The 26,075-nt window shown below is 45.7% G+C and overlaps 1 protein-coding gene across 1 annotated transcript; it reads left to right on the top strand.

The window, feature by feature from the left end:
• The first annotated feature begins 1,277 nt into the window (after positions 1–1,277).
• LOC144146013 (ubiquitin-conjugating enzyme E2 L3) lies at positions 1,278–22,939 on the top strand. The gene is made up of 4 exons (XM_077677917.1): positions 1,278–1,500; positions 4,485–4,580; positions 6,870–7,056; positions 21,549–22,939. Exons 1-4 carry the CDS (start codon positions 1,474–1,476, stop codon positions 21,701–21,703), a joined length of 465 nt encoding a protein of 154 aa, XP_077534043.1. The 5' UTR covers positions 1,278–1,473; the 3' UTR covers positions 21,704–22,939.
• The last annotated feature ends 3,136 nt before the right edge of the window (positions 22,940–26,075 follow it).

A 26,075-nucleotide genomic window follows, 5' to 3' on the forward strand; every position in this document is an offset into this window, starting at 1 on the left:
AGCAGATCTACGCCCTTGTAGATTACTTTGTTGGAGCCCTGTTTTTTGCCTCCATTTTTACTGCACCACTTTTTGTACCATTCTGTTTTTCTCGTTGTTTTCCTTTTTTGTGCTGTTTGTGTGCATGGTTGAGCTGTAAATCATACCTTGTAAATCATACCTGGAGCTGTAAATCATGGTTGCGGGTAAATCATACCTTGTAAATCATTCCTTGTAATGCCTTTGGGCCTTTAAAGTGGAAATAGATGAAATGAAATGAAAGTGAAATAAGATCATGAAGGCGTAACAATACTGCTATAAATCCTGCCTTCTAAGCGAGTATAATACACAGTATAATATATAATATATAAAACAGTATATAATACAGTAATATATACACAATACAAATATTTACAAAAATGAGAATAAGTTGGCAAAAACGCAAACACGATGCTAAAAGACTTCCGCTTTGAATCGAAGTACTATATAGCAAGTGTCATGTCGCCTGCGTAGGAAATTAACCTTCGTTTGTTAATAGGGAGTTTTAGTATAGCGGAAAGCACCACTTTAGCGCGCCCGTAGCGTTAGCGAGCACGCTAACCGTAGCATAACGAGGCGCTATCCGTTCGCGATTGCGGCCCGCAAAACGTTAACGCTACAGCTAAAACGCTATACTAAAACTCTCTAATCTCATTGGAACTACGACTTGTATTTTCGATTAAAGTAACTGTTGTTAACCCTCCCCTTTCCTGCTTTTCCTCCACCAATACGTTTCTTGATAATCTCAACTGCAGACTAGTTAACGCTTCCCTCAACTCTTAAACCCATCAAAGTAGACTTCCTCGTATTCGGGCTTGGTGGATACTTTGGCATTCCACAATTAGGTGCTCAATTGTTTCCGTATCTTTTCCTCTAAATACCCGAGCCCCTTTAGCGGATATTTGCTCACATTGATCCTTATCCTTAAGCAGCCGGATCTGACCTCAAAGTTTATTCTAATCTAGGGCCGTCACACGATTAACTAAAAACGATTCGCTGTCTGGGTTACCATGCTAATTCAATGCAAGGTTGGGGAATCGGAGCAGTACCATTTATACAATTATGCGATTTTCTGTACCTTTACTTCCTTTTTCTTGGAAAAGATATTTCATGGCACGTTGAAATAGCGCTTATCATCTCGCGGCTCCTCCACCGAGTCGGCTGTGATTGTGTTATCAAGCGTCAAGTGCAGGAAATGCGGCAGATAAGAGTTGACGACTTCGTATAACCCGCGCTCAGTCTGGCAGCAGCGCATCAACTAGCGTTCGAACGACAAAGCTGTCAAACAAACTTGTGCTTATTTTAATTTTTGGGTCAGTTTTATTGCAAAATATCTGACGTTACGTCTCATTTGCAAGTGACATTTTAGAAAAACTGCATTTTTTGCGCACATTTCTTCATATCGTGTTCCCTCAACATCTCACCAGGCGTCGCCTGCTTCTGGAGTTTTCGAAAATGGCAGCGACTAGGCGGCTGCAAAAAGTAAGTCATTTTCCTCTTTCAAATGACGTTATTGTCGCCGTATTTCGACGACAACATTTCTCGCACGAATATTTTCTCTTATTGGTGATGTTTGTGTAGTTGCTGTTGCTTCTGCCTCAGTCTGGCCTTCGTTAACTTACTTTCCTCATAGCGGCGTTTCAAAAAGTAGGCCTAGACCTGCATATCGCATCTACGGAGCGCACCGCCTCCTCAGAACGGCCTCCCAACGTATCATTCGTGTTTTCATTTATTTTCCTCCAATTAACGTTTACAGTTTATTACGTTCGGTAAATATTCCGACTGTCCGCCGTTTATCGCGATTTCATCAGGCTGGGCTGCTAACCGCAGCTGAAATTGCGCTACGAAATCGGAAGTTTGTTGCGTCAATGACTGGGTGACTCACAACAGCGTTTCCCCTCGTAGTGCACGGAGCGCTTGCCAGTGATAAGTCGCTGGAAAGCAAATGGGGTTGGGGGCCGGCAATTAACTGTTCTGCACAGTATACGCCCCCTTGACCTTTTCTTTCACGTAATATCCGCGTCTGATCGCGACACGAAATCAATTCGAAACCATCGGAATTTTAAGAACGCTTGTCATCTTCGGCGATGGCATACATATTTTTTTTTTATTTTTTCAATTTCTCTGATGCGCGCCATTTGTATCCAAGGTATTGTGTTGTCCTTACCTTTAATAAAAGCAGCTTGGTTTCGCGTGGTGTTCAATCTTGCGGCAAGCGGCTTAGCCGAGCCGGCAATCGCCGCCGGCTGACGAGTTCAGGGCGTTGAGCCTGCGGCTAAATATAAATGTCGCCTCGCGCGGGACTGAAAGTAGTCGAGCTTGACGTCTGCCTCTCTTTTTTTTGTCATTGGTTGGTTTTATTGCCGATTTTTTTGCGCGGTGATTAATTTCTCGTGACTATGACGTAAAGCGATCGGAACGAGCTCCGTTCGATCTTCCCAGCATCCGTCGTCGCTAAAAGCGAACCACTGCTTTTTGCGGGCGTTCTTTCTTCTTCTTCTTTTTTTTTTTGTAACACCGTCGAAATTTTTTCCTGTAGTTATCCTCAAGCATTTCTGCCTATACCTCCCAAGGACGTAATTTGCGTTTTGCTGTCGGTTTTGTCGAATATTGTCACTTCTAAGCTTTCTCGCCTCATGTAGTAATGAAGGTGAATTAAGGCCATTGTGCGGGCGTCTTTGGAACCAGCTTTTTTTTTTTTTTTTTGCTGTTGTTAATTGGAACGAAAAACGAGATTCCTCCGTGCATAGTGCTGGAGTATTTTAGAAAAGCATCGGTTGCTTAAATCCAGAACCTTGTACAGCAGTATCCTTTTAGGCACTTATTTTTTATACTCTGGGTAGATACGAATTCAGGGAAGATACCGAGAAAGGCAAGCTGAGTTCACAGCATCTGATGTATGCAGCGTCATCCAGCTTGCAGGTTCAAATGCTCCTTGCAGGCGCTGGTCTTCCAGACACTTGACAGGAGGGGACTAAAAGAAATACGAACGGAGCACACAGCCTCCGACGCTAGTTGCACTGTCTGGCTGCACTCTCAGTAAACTGCGCTTGCATAGTTCTTTCGGAGCGTTTGAGACTGTGGCCTACTGTTAGGGGAAATGCTTGATAAATACGGGACGCGGGTCATTTATTTTGAGGCGTCTTTTTATGCTGTCTCGCCACTGAGCATCCTGTTATCTACATTTGGTAGCCAAGCCCGGAGCAAGCTGATCGCAGCTAGCATGATGCCATTCAACGATCATTCTGCTCAGTGGCGACGCAGCGTGAAAGGGCGTCTCAAAATAAAGGCCCGGTGTCGCTGCTTGTTCAAGCATTCCGCATAAATGTAGGCCACACTCTCAAACGCTCTGAAACAACTACGCATGCGCGCAGTTTACTGACAGTGCAGCGAGACGGTGCGGCATGCGTCGGAGGCTGTGGGCTCTGTTGTTCCCATTTCTTTTTATCCCCTCTGTACGTCCTGCCATTAAATCAGATGCCTGCTTAGTGCAACGATGCTGGGTATTTATTCAGTTGCATATTTCAACACCACTTAACAGCTGAGCAAGAAGCAAGTTGCCGGCCTAATCTTTTGCATCTGACAGCGTCCATTTTGCTTGCGGTGCTAGGCACGACTGTCTGGTCGCTTCAGATAAGAGCCCGGCATGTGTGCCGCCATGGTAATGCACGTTTGTTCAAAAGCAAAATGAAGTTGAGTGCAAAGCTGCCGTTAATACTTTTTTTTTTCTCCCACAAGTGGAAGATTAATTAGGGTAAATAAAGGGAGTACGTTTAATGGGGTGTATGCTGCAGACTGAAATTCGCTTGGTGGTGCAGCGGTGTAGGATGAGGAAATAAATTAACATGAAGCATCACTTTGTTGAGCAGGCATTCGACTTAATGCTGGGTCCTCGTGTGGGCATCCAATTGCCAGATAGTGCAGAATGTATCGAATTCCATGTGCTCTGTTCCCATTTCTTTGCGTCTACCGTTCAGATTGCAGGTGGGAAGGGCAAAAAAACGAAGGGTATGTTGCTAGTGATCTGCAGGGAACAGATATCAGTCAAAAACAGAATCGCTGTGGCATGAGAGCAACTCGCAAGGTTTAGCATGTGTGAAAAAGAACTGAATCCGTTTATAAGATGCATTTTTTAAGAGTGCGGGTTCAGCTGTGCTCGTTAGCGTGGCTGGTAGATAATTGCTGCTGGTTCAGTGGTAATGACTTGGTATGAGGATGTACAGTCGCCAGTAAAAGTTTGCGGGATGGGCAGCGCGTGGCCGTGCGGCGCAAAACTGCATTGCTGCGCCATCTGCAGCCAGCGGACGCCGGGTTGAGGCTCAAGGAACTGGCGTGCTAGGCGACTTTTGCGCATGCCTGTCCTTTATTAGTTACATGGCACGTCTGATTCCTCGCGTGCCCGCGATGTGCTTTTGATATTCGCTGTGTACACTGCGCGTAACTGTGAGTGCCCTTTTTGCCCCCAGGAACTTGCAGACCTCAGGAAATCTGGAACAAAAGCTTTTCGAGACATCCAAGTGGATGAAAGCAACATTCTCACATGGCAGGGATTGATTGTTCCTGTAAGTACTGTGGGAGGATGGGAAAGCTTCGCCATGTGATGTTCTTCCATGCGTGACTTTACAGTTACCATTCCAATGGTGTACTGCAAGTTGTGCATGCACGTCGTACATTTGTATTTGGACATATCGCACTTCTATTCATGCCCAGCCCACGAAATAATCAGATATGAACAAATAATGTTTTGGTGTGTGTATTTGAGGCAAATGCTTGGGAATTGACAGTACACTTGTTTGTTTATCTTTATCTAGTCTTTGTCAAGAGGGTTTTAAGATCTCTGCCGATATATAGGTCTAATGATAGTTACACATGCTTTTTTAGTGTCTTCCTGCCACCCTATATTACATGGTTTGCTGGTAGAGCTAGTTAAGTTTAATATTAACTCAGTTTTACTGGTTTTAGCACTGCTAAAGTACTGGGAAAGAAAATTGGCAGTAGACAAAAATGATATATTTGAATGCTCGCATATTCCAACAGTTGCATTTATAAAAACCTTGCTTTATTAGGGAGCGCTGCTACGAGTGCTCATCATATGAACAGTAGGTACATTGCAACTGCATGTTTTCTGGATGGAGGCCTCTCCTCCCCCCCCCCCCCCCCCCCCCTTTCCCCACTTTTTTCTTTGATGAGGTGGAAGTTAAATTTTAGTGTATCTGGGCAATAAATCATTTGGCTCGAGAAATTCAGTAATCATTGCTCTTCTATTCCAGTGATATTTTGTTTTGAGTGGTTACCTCATAGTTGCTTGCTGATTGCATGTTGTGAGCGAACATAACTGAGACGAATTGCAAGCAAGCCATGTCGAGATAAGCCACTGGCATCGTCAAAAAGAAATCGGGAACCCAGAATGCACAAGTCCAGGCACTGGCCTGGATGTGTATACAGGGTGCGTGCATGCAGGAAGGTGGTGCACCATCTCCTTAAACAAGCTTTATTAAAAGTGCAAAAACAAACTAGCTGGCATGGGCAGCTTTAGCTTTGAGGATTCATGTATGCTACCCTTGGCAAAAGCTGCTGTTTAATTACGTGGACACGCGCTGACAAAGGCGTGGGAGGTTTTTTACACGTTTTGCCGCGAGAAAAAACGGGAATCGGGCAGAAGTCGTACTTCAAGCTCCTTGCAAGCATTTTGGGGGTATACCAAGGCTGTTTTCGCGATAGGAATTCTATAGTCGCGATAGGAATTCTATGGCGGAAAAAAAATACAAAGCTGCTTTGGAGCAGTTGTGGCAAGTCCAAAATGACCAATTGAAGGAAACTTCTGATGACTGTCGATAAAGTACTATTTGCTCTCTTTGTTGACAAACTTCCTCCTTCCTCCACCTGCTACCACCAGTGCCTCATCCCTCCTTGTTTAAAGGCCACATTAATGGTTACACTTAAAAAAAAAATGGCAGATGAAAAAAGTCGGTGCAGAGCCAAGAAATAGCATTTAAAATGAATACGACTGTTTCATACCTACTGGTGTTCTGCAGGCTTATCTGGCAACTTTTATTACGCATCTCTTTAAATTTATGGCGCACATTGACCTCTTGTCTGTTGATATAACTGTGGAGTATTGCGGCATCACTGCAATCTCAACGGGGGGAATGAACGAGATGCTTGTGCTGGATGCATTTGATGTTTCTTCGTTGCTGGCAATAGCGTTCAGTGTAGCACCAGAGCCCCACTGTGAAACGAAATACCATAGTTTATAAGCATGAAATGGAAGAGAAATGCCAGCCTAACTTTAGTATTTGTAAACAAACCACTGTTCCTTGTCAAACGAAGTTTTAGAAGGCTATAAAAGGTGGCCGTTCTCAATTTGGGCAAAAAGCTGTCCCCTTAACGCGTGCACTTACTGTGACACGTGCTTGTTACTGTAGCTGCATTATTTTTTTTTTTTTCGGGAACTCGATTGCCATGCTCATGCCAGCTGCACATCCCCAGCTGTCTGCGCTTGTTCACTTGAGATTCTCCCTGTTTTACCGAAGCTGCAGGGAATGTTGGTATTATTCGTTGTTTAAGAACGGTCCGTAAAAGAAGCACACTGAGTCATGCAAAACAAAGAGGCGTTCTTGAGTAAAAACTGCTCCCATCATTTTCTTTTCCCAAAGTGATCTTGCCAACATTGCGTAGGGGCAAAGATGCGAGTCCAGCATCTGTAGCTGAAAGCAGAAAACAACACTTGCATACGGCATAGAAACCGCTGGTATTACTGCAGATCCCTGCACTACAGTGAACTCCAGGGCGGAGCTCTTTGCGAAAAGAAATGCACTGCAAGTGTGCACGATGCTTTCTCCTAACCGCAGGACAACTGCCCGTACAACCGGGGGGCCTTCCGGATAGAGATCAACTTCCCGGCCGAGTACCCCTTCAAGCCGCCCAAGATCACCTTCCGCACCAAAATCTACCACCCCAACATTGACGAGAAGGGCCAGGTGTGCCTGCCCATCATCAGCGCTGACAACTGGAAGCCCGCCACCAAGACGGACCAAGGTGCGTGCTGTTCCTTACGGAGGGTGCGTCACAACTCGGGGTGGGTGATTGGTGACTGTTAGGGGGACTGATTGCAGAATCCCGAATGCCAAAGCCATTGCACTATGGAGAGCACTGTAAAAACGGTACATGGGATCCTTTGTGCTTTGTCTCCTGATCTTGTGGCCAGCTTAAATTTAAGAGCCTCTAGATGCTCTGCTAGTTTTTTAGGGCAACTGTGCTTGCCTTAAGTTAATGAGCTGATAAACAAATATAAATGCACAGTGCATACTTCAGAGGCAATTCAAGAGATTAGCAAATCCTCCTTCCCTTACCGCATCCCTATTGAAGTCGGTTCTGGAAAATTTAGCAGGTTCGTTTTGTTACTTTGGTGTGGTGCAATGGCCACCAAATGAAACGACGGTTGTTCGCAGTTCCAAAATCGTGGTACTTTTGATCAAATGCTAACCACACCATAGAAAATTCCGAAATTCAGGGTTCAGGTCACAAACAGGTGCGCTTATCGCCATTATGCAGTATTGTGGAATAGCAGGCGCGGACTTGGATGCAATGGCTTGGATGAGTGACAGCAGCCTTGTTTAAAGCCCCTTCGTCATGTCGACGGCCACTTTTTTAAGTAGCACCATCTTTTGCAGTGTTCCGCAGCCTAGTTCTGCTTCCGCCATAGCTTAGTTCCGATTGTGCCGGATCCGGAATATCTCCTTCCTTCCATCCCTACTGGCCATGTCGGCGTCGCTTCGCAAAATGCATATGAACTCGCGCATTCATGCACTGTGTGCCAACGCCTACTCTCTGAACATATCAGCGTCGCCTTTCCCATTAAATTTATTCTCTCTGTCGGCATTGAAGGCAAAAGGGACGCAGCCAACTAGCATCTCAAAAGCAAAAGGAATCTCTTGCAGTTTGCATTCCTTGACAACCGTGGACAGGGCATTTGGCAACCTGTTCTAGCATGCTGAAGCGCCGTTTAATTCCCCCCCAAGAGCCATTCACTTTTCTTGGCGGCTATTGGCTATTCATACAAATTCAACCAGGCTATTTTTATTCAATGCTAGCGATGCACTGAATCCCCTTCTAGGCTGCCTTGGCTTGCTTTAGGGGGATCGGTGATGTGCGATGTCTTTTATTAGTTAAATAAAAGACCTCCTGTTGCATTGCTTCTAGTATTAGCATTATAGGGCTCGTCTTGCATATCTCCACAGGTGAAACCAGCGCTACCACTGCCAGAATTTTGCAAATGCACAAAAATCTGCACAGACCTGACAATAATTGTTGACTACTAAGCTTGGTAAGCGTAATTTTTGTGGCTCAACCGAGCCCCTGGTTGGCCAGTGGTTATGGCGTCGGTCTGTTTACTTTCGGGCCCGCGTATTCGAGGAACATGGTTCGAGCCTCGCAAAAGCCCCATTTCTTTTTTAAAAACAATATTTTTTGGGCTACTTAAATGCGAAAATTTTGGTCTGTATGTGTGTCTAACTCAATTCAGCCACCCGGCCAAAGTGAAACAGAAGCTGCAACATATATGTTTACATATATGTAGCCAACTCTAAACGTCCAAGTGTGGTGGCAATGTTCATGCTTGTCAACATTGTTGAACAACAACAAAACATAATGAAAATATGAGGCAGGAAATCCATACATAAATGACATTTGGCAGTATTCCTTTATTTAAAAAAATTCATGGATGCTTGATTTTTGCGATAGCAAATGAAATACTACATTCAATGCAGAAAACCGTTGCCTGCTGTTGCTCATGCCAATATAGCTCCTGGCGGCATTTTAAGAACTGAAATGGCAACAGTAACGGAAGGTTCCACTAGATAGGTTCCATGTTTCGCTTGAAATGCTTTGGAGTCGGGCAATGGGGTTTTATAAATGTGGTAGGCTGCCTCGATTCATGCACGTCTGTGCCGCCGTACAGCAGCGCTGGCATCGAGGCAACCGGCATGGAACAGTGGAACACGGTAAATTTAAAGGGACTTGAGGAAACCTCTAGGGGTGTTTGTCTTGGAAGGAGAGAGACAGGAGAGGTGAGGGGGAAAGAGGAGGGAGGCTTTTACTTGGCAGGGGCACCAGACTATAGTCTTTCGTCGACATTTGCAACGGAAGCAGCGGATACACGGCCATTTTTTCTTCTTTATTTATGCTCCTGTTTTCTGCCTTTCAACGCACAAGTCTTGTTCGAGAGAAACGTCAGTAGCAAGGCAACGCTGCACTTAGCTATACGCTTGGAATTGGAAGACTGAAACACCAATGAATGCATGGGTTAAAGGAGCCATGAAGAGAAAACACAAGTTTGGTTTATTCGAAAGATTGCCTCATTAGAACCATAACGACACCACTTATAACGCAAACTTCGCTCAAACAAGCTACATAATTAGGAAAAAAGGAAATGACCATGCGACCCACCAGCTCATTTTCCGCAACAGAACCTGTGTGATGTCACTTGGGAATGCTCTGCGATTGGCGGAGGCCGGCAAAAGCAAACGCATGTTAGGCAGGGCTTACAGCTTGCATAGCGAGCTAAATGCCCGTGAAACATACTGCACATTCTTTTTATGACAAAGAACGGTGGAGTAAACGGTTGAAGGTCCGAACGAACTCGCAAGCGTGTGCGCCAATGCATACGAAACTAGCGCCGGCCGAGCTCGACATCTCGCCGTCGCGCAGACGAATTTTCGGGTTCGAGGCTCTTCGGGGCCAACGAACCGTTCCAGCACGCACAGCCACGACCTTGCTTCGTATCGTAATCCCTTCACAGGAGGTTGGCCGTCATATCGCCAACCAGCAAAGGTAAAAATAGAAACGAGGGGAGTAAGGAACAGCAAGAAGCGACGAAATAGTGCCAGTCGTCGCGTAAGTTTCGAATGGTGTTGGCTTGCTGCTGTCGTTACGAGCTCGTTTCCAGTTTACAACCACTGAAAACTTCAGTTTGTTCAGTTACGGCAGGGACCCTTACGTTAGCTCACTCCTGGAACATGCTGGCGCTCGTCGCCGACTTCGTCAAATCGCTCTGACCTTGGGGGAAAAAATGCCGTAAACACCGCGCATTGACGCTCGTATCTTTCTGGTCGAAGCAGAGAGCTCGCGCGAACGGCTTTCCATACACGACACCGGCCAACTGGCATAAGTGATACTGCTACTGAAATTGAACTATTATTAACCGTAATCAAAATACGGCACATACGTACCAGTCTATATTCGTCCGTCGCGGCGGGGCTGACGAGGCAGCGGTGCCGACGGCTGGGCGTTCGTCTGTTGTGGCTATCGCGGAATGGTCGCTTTCCCGTCCACCGCATATCCCACAACTCTTGCCGCTCGTGCACTTAGAAGCATTGAGCGTTTTTGTGGTGTGAGGTTGTTAAATGCAAGCCCGAGCTCCTCGGTGAGAGTTTTGTTCTCCGGATCAGGCGATTCCATGACTAGGGCTGCGGGTGCACTAGGTTTTACTAGTATTTTTAAAATGGCCGCCGTCTCGATCGACTCCCGCGTGTGGGTGCTATATGGAGTCGACATACTAAGTATCTGTTTCATGGACCGGCTCTATGACGCCATTGTACACGTCACGGAATGTTCAATTTTAGCGGGAGATTTAAAATTTTGGCTTAAATTGCCTTATTTCTCAGTGAATAAAGCATCATTTGCTTCCGGGAAAGCGCTTGGGGTACTATGAAACACCTAATCTTTCGAATAAAACAAACTTTTGTTTTCTCTTCATGGCTCCTTTAAACCATTTAAAAGCTGGAGCAACCCTCATATGCCACGTCTTTTTTCCCCTACAGGACACATAACTTGCCCAGGAAAATAACAGCGTACCTCAGTCTGATGCATGTGCCTCCAGGCTACGATGGTGCAGTTTGCGTGGTCACGAAGTCCTCAGTGGGCAAGGTTGCCAGGCTTAGTGATTGTCGCCAAACTGGCAACTTTTGAAGGCTTGTGGCAACTGAACTTTTGGTGTGGCGACTTGGCCACTTTCAAGCTCCTTTGAGCGCTGATGGTTAAATGTTTCTGGGCCCTTCTGCCACCTTACACTCGAGAAAAAGGGCCTTATTTGGTCGTTCAGTGCTTTTCAGTAGTCAAGATGAAAATAGACGTTAGTCAGAACTAGGAAATGGGAACAGTATGGCAAAGTGGAGAATAAGGCCCTTAGAGTTATACCCCTGTCAAACGGGCCTGCTTAGTTGCACTTGCGCCGAGTGCACTCAGGCTCTTCGAATGTCGCGTTGGCTGCGCGCTGCAGAACGATGAGACAAAGGGCCCTCGGCCATGATTTTGGTAACAGCCGGCATAAAGATTCCGCAAAGGTGCTTGAAATTTCTGCGCAACAGCATTATTGTTTGGGCGAAATTACCTGAAAGCGTGGAATATAACAGAGAAGGCTAAAATGAGAACACAACCACAGGTCCACAAGAAACCACGTACGCGAACGCCGCAGAGAACAGCTGACAACAAACAGCCCACCAGGCGGCGTTGGCTCGTCGTTGAGATCCTCTGCTGGCCTTGCACCGAGTCTGCACCATGCTCCGAATGTTTGCTATCTCCCTTGCCTTCGCCTGTATTACCCTCGTTGTCGCAGGCATTCCACCTTCTCTTTGCTTCTGGAAAAGTCAGCAACATTCTTTTTAATAACCTTGTGGTTTCGACTGTTCCTGGGTCCTGTGAAGGGAGGGGGAAAAAGTAAAGCTGTTGAACCAACGATAGGAAACCACTATCGCGACCGTCTGGGTTGGCACGAGTTGATTCCAAAAGCCCTGCAAGCAGGCACTATGCCTGTTTAGGCAGTGTTATCAGCAGGTTGCAGACCTGATCAAGTCCAGTTTTGCTGCCTCGACACGCTCGTGCATTGGAGAACCTTGGCGTAAGCACACATGGAAGCTCATACACCTGCAAACAGCCAAATGTGTCTGTTATACTGAAATCTGTAAGAACTCCTGTACATTTGCACGGTGCACCTGCCCGAAACGCCTTCAAGTCAGGCGGCTGTGTAGGCAGAAGGAGCGAGCTGCAGTGTATTGCGGCGCATTCTTATCTCCCTTTTTTTTTTTTTTTTTCTCAGTGTCGAAAATTACTGTCAAGTAAAGGTCCCAGTTATATCGTTCCCTGTTGAAATCGGATTATTGGTCAGAAGTGGTAAAGGCACACTTCTGTTGTAGCGAGTCCAGTGGTGTTAGGCTCTACAGAGGCGCTGGCACAGTACCTGCTGCTGCCACAGGGTTGCTTGCCTTTGCTGAAGTAGTGTGTGACAGTGCGCATGTCTATGGGCCCATATGCCAAGGTGCACTGGTGCAGAAGTGTGTCGTAAATTAGGACGGTAATCCATCGGTTCCATACACCCAAAATTACTGCTGCTAGTCATACACAACAGCTAAAGCTGACGCGTATTGCAATTACTTGTTAGAGTATGATGATAAATAAAGTAATTAGTAAGCAGTGGCTACCTGGTAACAAAAGTAAATTTAGATAGGGTATTTTTTCAAAGCCCATTAGAAGTGAATTTGGCATTCTTGCAATGAATAGCATTCTGTAGTCATCCAAAAAAAAAATTACCGGTAAAACAAGAATCAGCTTTGCGCATTTGTTTCAGTGACAGTCCTGGGACTCAGTTAGTATAATTTTTTTTTTTTTAATGTAGAGGGTGCTGACGCGGGCAGCTTGTACATGGTGGCATTGTCAATGTGAGAAAAGAGAAGCACGAGGGTAGAGGTAATGCCAAGAAGATTACAAACGCTCCGCCAAAGATAACTTGCTTTTCCTGCTTAGCCGCTCTTCACCGGTGCATTGCAGGAAAGCATAACGCAGCTAGCAGGGAAAGTCGGTGTGTGCGTTTGCGGCTGCCAATTTTTTAGCCGCTCTAAGCGTGATGCATCTGACGCCCAGTTACTTTTAACTTGTTGCAAAGAATGCCTTTCACGCATGTTCTCAAGCGGCATTTCTCATTGTCAACAAAGCACAGTTACATGTTTTAAAACCGGAAATTCGAATTTTTTAATCTTGCCATGTAATGTTAAGTCGAATCGAGTATCGTGTGATTTGCTTTGATGTTTGACCATTTCTAGTGCTAGTACACGCATAATGTTTATCCTTAGCCCTGTGATAAAGCTTTACGAGTGCAAATACTGAAGTAACTTTTGCAGGTGTTTTTTTGAATTGCATGAGGGGCTCCTATTCATTCGTAATTTTGGTTGCGTAGCCGAGTGCGAGAAATGACAGGCTTACCGGCAATATTTGTGGAAAGGGGGTGTTTCAGGCACGAGCTGCCTTTTGGTTTGTTGCCGCTGTGTTCTGGTGGCTCGAGGTGACGCAAGCAGTGATACGCAAAGTTCTGCCCAGACCTTCAAGTTTCATGAATTGTACGCTCTGACCGCTTTGTGTACAGAAGGCAACAAACTTGTCTCGCACAGTCCTCATACTTTCAGCCTGATCCTGCCGCGGCCGAGCGGGATTAGAAAGCTACTGTGGTGTTTCAATGTCTAAGCCCACACCTTTTGACTCCAACTTTTCCATTATTATTATTTTTTTTTTTTCAGATGTACCCAGCTTAAGTTGAATTATCAGTTATGGACAAGTGTGTTGTGCACTGTGCTGTTGTTTACACAGTGAACAAAAGCATGTTAATCTATTGATGCGAGTGATCAAATTCTGGAGGCATGGTTTTCAGCAGCTTTTTTTTAATCCTGCCATCTTAGCATTGGGCCAGGAGGGGATAAATTAAATTCCTACAAATTTTGCACTTCGAAGGTGGTTGCTTTAGCTAACTCGGTGGTTTTTAAACTTCAGTGTGGCAGGCACCCCTTCTGGGCTTAAAAATCGAGGTGCAAGACCTCTCTATGAGATGCGTTTAACGGGCCACGATGTCAAACAGATTTGTCCCGTGAATGAAAGTCGCTCAAACAGGTAACATTAGCCTGTCTGCTGTGTGTCTGACGTTTTCGCACTGGTGGGGTGTGGCCCAAAAAGTGGACTTCAAAGTGAGTGTTTCGCAAAGAAGCTACACGTATGTGGCCATGCAGCAAAGCCCTCCCACAGCAACTTTGCTGACGCCTATGTGAGAACAGCTGAGCTCACTGGTGTTTAACCCCAGTTTAGAGGGGCCGAGTTTATGGTTTGGCTTCTTATTAGTAGGGGCAATGTGGTAAAAGGTGTCCATCACAGCCCATTGTGCGTCTTCCATGTGGTGGTTGTTGCGGAGTGCTATACCAAAATTGGCTAGATTTTCTTACAAGATCTTTTGGGAGACTGCCTTTAGTGCCCGTCCCCCCCCCCCCCCCCCCCCCTCCCCTTTTTGTTTTAAGGTCATCAGTGCAGTTCTTTTTCATTCAACACATGAACCCAATGGTCGCATCGTGACACAGTGCTTGATGTGTCGGGGGTTGACCTCCATTCAGGTTCTTTTGGCAGTTGTGTTGATTTTCCCACTTGGCTCATTTGAGATCGTTCTCTTTGGGATGTTCAGCGCAACGAATGCTAAAATTTGAAAGAATTATGCCATTCATTAGAGTTCTGTAACACGTCCTACAATGATATGGGAGCTGTGGTGGTGCGTCATCCTATTGATATTGTAAACATCAGATACATTGCTTTCAATCATCGCATCCATTTATCTGTGGACAGTGCCTACTGCATCAGCAGCATCCCGGATGACGCAGCACGCTGCTTCCTTCGCAGTGGGTTTGAAGGATAACTTAGTAACCCTGATACCACTTGCGAGGCAGTCCCCTGTTGGAAGGAAGCATTCTTTGTTGTCCCGAAAGCTATTAGGTACACTTGCCTTTCCCTCTTCCCAAGAAGTTTTATATGATTTCATTGATATCGTATTCACTTCAAAGGCTCTAAATCCCTCCATCCTTTGTCATAACCGCTGAGAGCTCATTCTGCCAAAGGAAGTGCATACCAACTTCAATTTCACTGCTAGGCCCAACTGAGTTTCACAGTTCATTGCTAGAGCTTGGTTGGACAAACTGCTGAAATCCTCTGCAATCAATCCATTGCTCGAAGCACATCAAGCAGACTCTTGGAGGGAAAAAAAAAGAAGAAAAGCATCGAACTTGTCTTCTGGGTCTGCTAACACTTGACACTTGCCCTTTCGCTGCCTCTGCGCTTGCAAAAGTTGTGTGATACTTGCTAAACGAAGATTCGGTGCGCTGCTGGCCACCTGGGGCGTCCTCTGAAAATTGGTTCCACTTCCACTTGCAGACATCAGTGGCCCAGAATCCCTGGACACCGTAGCTCAGCTTTTGGTTGTTTGCAGCAAAAGCAACTTGGTGCCACATGCTGCATTGGGGTTCTGGGTCACGATCGCTGGAAGTGACCGAAACCGCACTGTAGTGCAGACACACGTTTCGGTGCAAAAAACAGGCAGCTGTTCATTTTAAGGTGAAAGCTCTAGGTATGTTTAAAGCTTGCGTGTTGCGAGGTTTAGAGAAACAGGTGGTCCAAGAAAAGTTCTACAAGCCAGAGAGCGTGAACCAGAAAAGTGAAACATCTGTGCTGGAGGAGGGTCAGAAAAAGGGCGGTACAGCTTACGTTCGAAAGGTCGAAAGGGAAGCAACCACACCAAAGGGGGCTGCCACACATGCAATACGAGCCACCTTGAAAGATGGAGCTACCAAGGGGGCAAACAGGGGGCTTTTTACTGGGGGCTAGTGAGCAAAGCGAACTTCATTGCGGGCTATCCATGGGGCTGCTCAAGTGATGACAGGTGCAGGGTTCAGCAGAAAGTTCGACAGCAACTCAACAGAAGGTGCGACTAGGCTTCTGTCCTTGCATTTTTTAGAATGTTCTAAGCATCCACCGTAGTATTTTTTTTTCTATGTCAACACAGCAGTGCCGTCCTATCTTCTTAACTTCTGGACGCCCCAGGGATAAAGATTCATGTCTTAGTCTGCGGATCACTGGCAGAGCTGGCAGTGGAACGGTGGGGACATGTTGATTGTTGTTTCCGCGAGCTATGAATGGCTTTTCTTCCCAGCTTGCCTACCTAATGACGACCGCTTATTCCTTGCCTTTAGAGGCCCGCAGCTTTGCATACCTGTGGATCTAAGTAAGGCTGGTACACCACTGACCATAACGCTGCACCTCAAGTATTTGTTTGCGAGGGAACCGCTGGAAATATTCCAGAGAAGCAGGTAGCTGCGCACTGGCGGCTGCAAGCGAACCGATTGCCGCGACAGCTGCAGCTGGGGCGATTTGTTAAAATAACTCTTTTACTTGGTCTTGCTGGCAATAGATATTTTATGTTGGCAAAAGGTGGTGTGGGGCATTCGACGAATCCGAGAAAGGTACACAATGAGTGCGTTTGTGAGTCTGGACGAGTACCATGGGCTGGTTTGCCACTTTGGTACACCCACCTGTAACTTAAAAATGACAATGGAGGTTGCTCCCTGTGCCTCAACACCGAAGCCAGTTGTACTTTCGCACAGAACAAATAGTGCATTGCTGCAAATATTTCGAACGTGATACAAGTTGTTCCCGTGATTTTTTTTTTTTTTTTTTTTTTTTGTGAATCTGTTTATAAACTACGGCAGCAGCAACAAACGAAACTAAGCGAGGGAGAAGGCAGACGATGTTTCGCATTAAATGCAATCTCTTTTCAATACACCAAAACACCACGTTCACATGCATTGACATCTCGAGTCCGTCACTTTGGCAGAGTGACGAGTACGTGAGCTATTTGCTCTTCTTAAAGGGGCCACGAAGTAAAAATACAACTTGGTCCAACTTGAAAAACTAGATTTTGGCAACTCATTGAGCACCATCCCAACCACAGAAAGTCTTTTATGACTGGAAAAACTAAAAAAAAAATTGGAAAAAATTGCCACACTCGCAATTGAGATGTAAACACTCTGGTTTTCGCAAGCTTTAACTTGGATTTTCTTGGGTCTGGCCATCTTATCGGTAGATAGGGCACTGATGCCGCTGAGCACACGCAGTCTCTGAACTAGAACAGCTGCACGTTGGAGCTTATGTCGATCATCTGTCCAATTCAACTCGCCCAAAGTCTAAAGCCAACACCCGCGCCACGAACCCAAAAGAAGTGCTGGGCGCTCCAAGTGTGACGATAACCCAAGTGGATAGACGCCAGTTTCATAACACGGTGACCATGGAAAGCTTTTTAAAGACTATTCTTACTTGGGCTATTTAAACAAAGAAATTTTAGTCTGTCTGTGTGTCTGGCTGTCTGTGATTCGATTCAACCGCCCGGCCAAAGTGAAATTTAATCTCCGCAGTAGTCGTATACACAGAGCCAAATCTACATGTCTGATTCTGGTGGCAATCTTCATATTTGCCAGCAGTGTTAAAGAAGAACAAGACATAACGCAAATGTGAGGCAGAAAGTCTATACATAAGTAATATTTCCAGTGTTTCTTTATTAAAGAAATTCACGGATGCTTCGTTTTTTCGATACCAAATGAAATACATCAACTGCAGAAAATAGTCACCTGTAGGGTGCCTTGATGCTCGCGCGCTCCGCTGAGGGTGAGGACAGCCGCGTCGTCTGCTACGGCATCCGCCATTACGCCTCCCGCCGCAGCTGGGCAGCATGCGAAGCGCGCGACCATTTGCGGTGCACGGTACGCTCAGGCACAAGCGCACGTTCGCAAGGTTTTCTATTTTACGAAGCTTAGCCAGCACTTAGCGCTGTTGTTACCTAAATGCTTATCAAAGAAACGAAGTATGCCTTGTAAGCTAATGGCCTGTGCCTGTGTTAGGCGTCAGTGGCTGATGTAGACTTCTATGTATTAAAAACGAATCTTCTTCTTTAGGCGGGAAACAACAGACGTTCGATAAGTCTAAACCTTTACCTATTTTGTTTGTAAAAACGTTGTTCCAAACACGCTACCCATCGTTTAAAGCACTTACATACATGCTGCCAGCAGCCGTACATGTACCACAGCGTAAAAATCTCAGTATTGTGGAGCTAGCTAGTGTTTACAATGTTTACAAACAATTTATTAATTTTCCAAGACTGACATCATTGCATTGCACGCAGAAAAAGCCCCCCCCCCCCCCTTCCCCCCCCCCCCCCCCCACACACACCCCTTGTTCCAAAGAATAAGGTGCTGAGCGGCAATACTGTGTAAATACGCTGGTAAGATGAAATGTGAACTACTTTATTAGTATTCTTGCGGAAAGGATTCAAACATTTAACTTTTTGTGGCATATAAACACCTGTTTTTACCTTATTATTATCTGACATTGATACACATCCCCGCCCCACCATTTACAGAAGATATTTTACGGGCATACCTGAACACATCACATCCACACTGCCGCTCCACTTTTACGAAACAAAACCCGAAAATTCTAGTGAACATGTGATTTATTCGTGTAATGCTGCGCATGCAGAAGAAATTTCACTAATAAAATCCTACATGAAGAACTTGCTGAGGACTGTCGCTGACTCGCTGTTATCTTCATGACTGCATTCGGTTTCAGCCTTTCCCAACCATCCCGCAGTTTTATTCATAGTAGTTTGGTTCAAAGTAAGCCTGCAAAGGAAATTACAACTGGATTTCAGCAGACTGGCAAAATAACGATGAATGTACGTCCTTGTCATCTAACCAAACCCTCATTTATGCGCGCTATATGATCCCGGGCAAGAGCAAGCTGTGTGTGTGACAGAGAGAAGTATTTATTCATTGGAGAGGTTAGCTCCACGGGAAAATTTTAATAATCTGATTTCACATGCGTTTTCCCGTGAGCCGTTTCAATGAGCGCGACAATGGACCTTGCCTGCTGTTAGGGTAATACGATAAACCTTTGCACTGAAAATGTTTGCGAATAAAAAACAATCAGCTGGCGAAAGATAAGGTCGTCGGGGCGATACTTTATCGCAGGCATTACAGATTTATTTCTGTGAAAAGTTTGTAGTCAAGTCGTGATTTCCTACTAGGCCAGAATTTAATAATCGTGTAAGAATGACACAACACTGCGCAATAGGCCTGGGCTTGTTCTTACTTGTCATTTAAAAGCACTGCTTCACAAGAACAAAGGCGGCGGTAACCGGCCCGGCATCGTAACGCTCAACATTTTTCGCAGTAACAGCATACGTTTCGTGTCCAAAGTTTCTAATTTCGGAAGAGGCATGCAAGTTTTGACGAAGTTGTTGAAAGCGTGCACAAATAAATACAAGTTCTGAACCCAGGGTGAAACTTTCCCACGCAACGACACTACTCCGAAACCCTCGGTAGTACTTTTGAATGTATCAGAATACTCAGGGCCCTTTAGGCTGCGCCAAATATTGCCCACACGGGTGCTTTTGCATTCAATAAAATAAAAGAAAATGGTGCGCTAAATATTTCTGGCAGATGAAATAGCTTCGCGCTAAAAAAAATAAATGTTAGCTTACGATACAAATGGATGAGGCTTTGGTAAAATGCCGCTTGTCGCGCTTGATTTTCGCTGTCCAAAGAAGCCTTTTTTTCGATCCTCTGGGCAAGTGCTAGAGTTTTCAGAAATTCCTAGAATAATTTTTGCCCTGCGGCCCGCATCACAAGGGCACGGTGATGGAAACAAACGATCGCATAAAACTGGTGGGGAACGAGCATCGAGCGAGCAACACCATGCACACCAAGCGCCGGGGCCCGGCCGGAGGAGTCAAAATGGCGGCCACGCTGTCGCCAAGGCCGCCGAGGCGGCACCTGCCCTTTCAAAAGCTGACACCACTCTAAGCGGGGGCGCGCGCATCGAGGCACTCTAGTCACCTGCTGTTGCATGCGCCACTATTGCTCCTGGTGGAATTTTAAGAAATCAAACAGCAACAGCAACGAAAGGTTCCACTAGACAGGTTCCACGTGCTTGGAATGCACGTGGAATAAGGCAACGCGGTACTATAATTGCTAAAGTGGGGTGCTTCGATTCACGCCCGTCTCCGCCGTACAGCAGCGCTGGAATTGAGGCACCCGGCCTGGAGCAGTGGAACGCGGTAAATTTAAATTGACTTGAGCAAACCTCTAGCATGTGAGACAGGAGAGGAACAGCACGAGAGGTGAGCGGGAAAGAGAAGGGGCGCCAGTCGACTATTATCTTTGATCAAAATTTCCGACGAAATGAGCAAGTACGCAGCAGTTTTTATTATTATTATTTTAATTTCTTGAGGCACACACCTGCTCGTGGGCTCCTTGCCTCTTCGCCACTCACCCTCACACCTGTTGGCCTGGCATTTTCCTCCTCGCCACTTTGCCACACTGAGTGCTGAGCGATGTTAGGCGCGGATGGAAGTCGAAGTTAAACAGTGCCGCCAACTTTCAAATTTATCACGGTCAGCGACATGTTATGGGAAGGAGTGACGTAATATGTGCCAGGACTACAATGTGGTTATCAGCGCGCCAACTGCTTGCTAGCGTTCAAACGATACGATCAAACGGACCTACAGGCCCCACTACAATCTTCCAGTCATGTTTCTTGGTAGTGGCTTAGGCTGGCGGCTGCCAGATGCACGAACAACATTCTGCGATGTTGTACATAAATTTCTGGGAAGTGACTTTCGTGTTGCCACTGGTTCGTCTGTTACCTTCAATATCTCAATAATTCATTAAAAGTTTGCTATGATATCGGTCTTATTGTCATCGGGACAAAGCAGCCTTTTAACCTTTTGATGCCCAGTGTTGCTCAGGAGCAACAATTCAAACAATATTTTTTTTCTCTCTTTTTCTCTCGCACTTCGTGTTTCTTTTTTTTTTTTTTTTTTTTTCGACATTTAACACCGTCTGTCGACAGACAAAGGATCCTGGACCTTCCAAAAATTAGGGAAGAGAGGGCAGCACGTAGTTCCGTGTGCTGTAAAAAATATTGTTTACCTATGTCCTCTCGCATCGAGCCCGGATGGCTCACCGGGCTAGTGACTGGTAACCGAAAGTGTGAAATTTTGTTGTTATTACAAATGAAAGCCATACGAGCTTTACGTTATTGTCTTCACTTCAACCATAAATCATGCTGATCACCCACCGCGGTGGCTCAGTGGCTATGGCGTTGTGCTGCTGAGCACCAGGACATGGGTTTGATTCCCGGCTGCGGCGGCCGCTTTTCTGATGGAGACGAAAAGCAAAAATGCCCGTGTGTATGAGATTTCGGTGCACATTAAAGATCCCCAGGTGGTCGAAATTAATCCAGAGCCCTCCACTACGGTGTGCCTTATCGCTTGTGTAGCGTCGGTGCGTTAAACCCTACAGTATATCAAATCATGTTTATCAAGGCAGCTCTGTCGTTCAAGTGATAGGTGGGCAGCCAGTTCCCAGTGTGTCCTAGGGTCTGTCCTAATGGAGCAAATTTTTTTATTTCATATTTGTGATGTCGAAGTCCTTTTAGACCTAAAAAACTTCTCACATTGTTAAGCTAATTGAGCATCAAAGGGTTAATGAACCCAACTCGTATTTTGTCTTTGTGACTCTTTGAACTTGTACCTGGACATAGGAACTGTTTGTCAATGGAGCAGTTTTAGCTGTGCGCTCGTGACTTTGACCACCTTTTCTTCCCGTTCCCCACACTTGCAGTGATCCAGGCCCTGATTGCCCTAGTCAACGACCCAGAGCCTGAGCACCCTCTGCGTGCCGACCTGGCCGAGGAGTACAGCAAGGACCGCAAGAAGTTCCTCAAGAACGCCGAGGAGTTCACGAAGAAGCACTCCGAGAAGCGGCCGCCTGACTAAGCAGAGGCATGCAAGCAGCCGCCTAGTGCACCCGGAAGTCATCGTGTCTGCTACGGGGGGGCTGGTGAAGAGAAAATTGTGGCTCGTCACTAAATTCCCTAGCCGCTGCTGCTGATTACGCTGCTTCTGTTTCCTTCTTTCTCCTCGTAATATTTGGTTTTGTTGTTCTTTTTGTACGAGGTTACGTGAAAACGGGTGAGAATGCTTGATTTTTGGACAAGCCCCCTACACTGGTGCCTGTTACGAACAGCGCTCGGTGTTTGGGGTGCGGAGACTGTGTTGTTTGGTTGAGATTGTGTCCTTCTGCCTTCCTCCCCTCCCCCGTCCTTTCCTACTGAGCAGACCCTTCTTGCCTGCTTTTTGTGGTTACAAAAGAATTGTGTTAGTAGTTCAGCGGTCGCACAATGCCAGGCTTAGTAGGTAGTTACCTTAGATTTGCCGGGGTCGTGTAGTGGGGAAGTGTTGTTTAGTTTTTGAATCTGGAGTTTTGTTAACAGTGGCCCAATGTGCTTTTCTGTTTTTTGTGGCTGGCATGTACCTTTCTTTTTTTCTTTTTTTTCCTTTCCTTTCCTTCCCCCCTCTGTCTATTTTGAGGGTTTGGCAATTCTACTTCCTGCTTTTCTAGGCATTACATTGTGAAAATGGGGCAGTTTGTTTCTTTCTTATGATAGCGAAATCGGGAGACTCCTGTTGGCAGTAATGAAATTTTCGTTTAGGTGATTTTTTTTTTTTTTTTCTTCTTCTTCTTCCACGCTGCATCGGCACCCGAGAGATGAAGGAACTTCACCGTTTAACTTGTTCGAGAACTTGGTGCTCGCCTATGTGATTACCCGAGTGGGTAGATTAACTAGATAGTGGGTGAAGCGCACTTTTGGCCTTAAAAACCTCTGGACACGCATGTATGTTGGCACAATTAGCTGTGTGTTGAATGTGTACGGTCGGGCACGGCGTAGAGAGTGGGAGTAACCTGCCATCTATCCTTGCTTACTTTTTACACGATTAGTAGCTGGTATTTTTCTTCCCAAATGGTTATCTTTTGGTGTAGTTGATCAAATTGCTACTTTTTTTTTTCCACCTGTTGTGATAATTACACTAGAACTTTCCTACGTTTGTTGTGGCGCAGTTGTGGTTAACATGAGCTTATCCCTCCCTCAATGTTTTTCTTCTTTTTTTTTTTGTATGGTAGGATAGGGTGGAGTAAGAGTAATTGCAAATAAATTTCACTGATCTGTTCGATTGTGGCTGTTTGGTTGTGTGTGTGCTTTTAGCTTGGGATTCATGTTTGTCATTTGCTGGCATGTTTTGCCTGCCAGCCTGCGAGACTGCAGAACACCTAAAAACAATGCGCGAGGAACTACAGTCAGAAAGCGCGGCCGTGGGGCTAAAAATAAATACGAATAAATCTAAAGTAATGTGGAATAAGCATGTGTAAAGCATCCTCTTCAGCTTACGAAACAATCCGCTAGAAAAAGAATATAACTGCCTCCGACGGATGGTTAGTGGTGACCCCAACCACGAGCGAGAAATCCGGCGCGAAATAGGTATGGTCTAAGGAGCACTTGGCAAGCACTGCCAAATAATGAAAAAGTAAGCTACCTCTGTTGCTCAAGAAAAATCTACAACCAGTGCATACTGCCGGTGATGACGTACGGAGCTGAAACTTGGCGCTTTAGTTACTAAACAACTAGTAAGCAAACATAGGTTGGCTTTGCGAGTTATGGAACGAATGTTAGGAGTAACAGTCGGGGGGGGACCGGGAACGAGCTACCTGGATCAGGAAACAAACTTGAGTAGATGATATATTTCAAGTAAAGAAAAAGAAATGGACTTGGACTGGCCATGTAGGGAGGCGAACCGACAACCCCCTGGACAATCGGGGTAACAGTGGATACCAAGAGACGGGTGAAGGAGGGTACGGCCATTAACCCGAGTGAGGGATGAAATAAATTCGGGGGCATGGAATGAAGTCTAGCTGCGCAGGATAGGAGTGGTTGGAGGTCAGTGGGAGAGGTCTTAGTCCGGCTATGGACCTGAGCCAGGCTGTGCCTGCCAAGCCAAAATAGGCCACTCTGCTGCTAGTTTTAAGCAAATATTAATCATTGTAAAGTCCAATCATGGTGTATAGGAAGCGCTATAGGCAGCATGTGACACCTAAAGAGAGTGCTCTGCTCTAACGTGGCGGAGCAGAGTGGGTAACAGAAAAGGGAATTGGACCCCCCTTCCCCGATGGCTCAGTTGCTAAGGCGTTGTGCTGCTGAGCACGATGGTGCGGGTTCAATTCCCAGGTGGGCAAGATTAATCCGAAGCCCTCCACTACGGTGCGCCTCGTCGCCTGCATTGCGTCGGCACGTTAAATTCAATCACTCAAAAGTGAATTGGACAGCAGTAGAGGTTAGTAAACGAAGGTTAGAATGTTGTTGGGAAAAAAAGCAGAGAACAATCTGGGAAGACATGCAAACAAAGAAGCCAGACTAGCACAAAAATTCCATAAAGGTTTTTTTTTTTTTCCCTTTTTTGGTCAGGTGATTGTAAGAGTGCTGTTACGGCTAAGGTTGTTGTGCAACAGTGCTGCCATAGGCCGTGCCGTTGTTTCATGGCAGGAAAGGCGCATCGCAGTCGCCGTCTAAGCAGGCATTTGCATGGCGAACAATATAATCTATTAAGCTGGATTGCACTCTGTTGACAGCTCTGTACTTTTTATTGGGGCAGGTGAGGAAAACAGCATGAAATTTCTCAAGAGCAAGCACATTTTTGACACGTGTGAGTGATGCGGTGATGGCCAGAACTGCGCTGTTAAAGGTCACTGCATCCATCAAACAAGTGTAAACCCGGGTAAACAAGGACCGTTGCAACCCGTTTCTAACCATTTTTACTTCACTGTCTACTTGTGCACATTGGTGCAACTGCTTGAAGCAAGAGCCCACCTTCCATCAAAAGTTGGACACGAAAGGGAAGTGTTAACACATGCTGATTTGTTTTTCGCTCATGCACCAACACTTGCTTACTCCAGAAACAAAGGTTGGGCTTTGGTTTTGATAAAACTGGCTTAACAAATTGACAGCTGAGATAACAATATCCCCAGTGAGAAAGGTGTTTACTACACGCAGAAGTAGCCTTGTAAGATGCGGCTACTGTGTTTGTGCTACTGTGTCCACCAAAGGCACAGTGTACTAAATATCGGTGCTTTACCGCCACTCAGGTGTGTGCACGAAAGCTGCGTGAGCTTTTCTTTCTGCATAGTACATTACCCATAGGCAAAGCATGCGTTAAACAAACGCCAAAACAGGTGACACTAACTGTGACCAAACGCTGTTTTCCTCTTTCACATGAATCACTTATACTGGTTCCTTTCTTGAGTGGGCAGTAGATATTGCCACTAGTAGTTTTGTTTATACCGTGACAATATTGATGATCAACAAGTAGTTCTCATCCATTTTATTTTGGTAGCTGCAGTGAGTGATGAAAACACGACTCAGCCAAGAAATCTCGGCTGTGCTGATCCAGTGCAGTTGTAGTTCAACTGCAAAAACTATAAAACAAACAGGTGAGGTAGCAGTTTTCATTCATCAAAAAACGTGCTCATCAACACGTAGGTGTTACCCTCATAATAAAGTTATCTGCTGGGAGTGACAGCTGGAAAGCTGCAATGGCTCTGAAAAATCATAGTGGTGCTTGAAAAAAAAAGGCGACATTAATGTATGTAGCCAACAAAATGCTCTCTTATCGCCTGCTCAGAATGGCACGGAAGTCTAAGACACGAATGAATTACCTAATAAACAGCATGTACAGGAAACACTGGTAGTTTATAACTGGAGTCCCAGTCGTCAGCTATCCCAAGTATTTTGGGCTAGGTAGGCGGGAAAATTGTAAGTGCATATGAAGGATATTTTGGATGCATAGGTGGTGTACCACCTACATTGCATATTCTTTTTGGCTGCCGTCTGGCTCCATCAGCACTATGTTCAACAATTCGCACTTGCTTTCTGCATACGGACATATAAGGAAATGTAATGAACCCCATTCTTCACGCAACATGCACGGCTTGTCCATTGCAATGTTGGTCATGAAGGGATGGCCATGCTGAAAATGGAAAGAACTTTGTTTCGAAAGAAGAGTCAGAGTAAGTACACACAGCGCACAGGCTCTACAGTGTCCCGATATTTAGTGGTTAGTCTAAAAACCTGGTCGCCAAAGAATGGCATTGCATATTACAAAACTTAAACTTGGGCAGCAACTGACAGCATATGTGTGTAAGCATGAATACACCGGGAACTTTCGAGACATTCTATTCTTGTCTTAGTGCAATTTTCATAAATTCGCCATATTTTAAGTAAGGAATCGGTGACGTATGCATGTAGATAGATGCCTGGCG

This window comes from Haemaphysalis longicornis, unplaced genomic scaffold, assembly GCF_048455015.1.
Source record: "Haemaphysalis longicornis isolate Haplotype H1 unplaced genomic scaffold, Haemaphysalis longicornis Haplotype H1 scaffold_7, whole genome shotgun sequence".
Lineage (NCBI taxonomy): Eukaryota > Metazoa > Arthropoda > Arachnida > Ixodida > Ixodidae > Haemaphysalis > Haemaphysalis longicornis.

Excerpts from the sequence above, each read along its gene's own strand:
- LOC144146013 (XM_077677917.1), top strand. The coding sequence starts at position 1,474 with ATGGCAGCGACTAGGCGGCTGCAAAAA. Across the intron at positions 1,501-4,484 it reads CGACTAGGCGGCTGCAAAAA|GAACTTGCAGACCTCAGGAA; the intron begins GTAAGTCATTTT and ends TTTTGCCCCCAG. Across the intron at positions 4,581-6,869 it reads GGCAGGGATTGATTGTTCCT|GACAACTGCCCGTACAACCG; the intron begins GTAAGTACTGTG and ends TCCTAACCGCAG.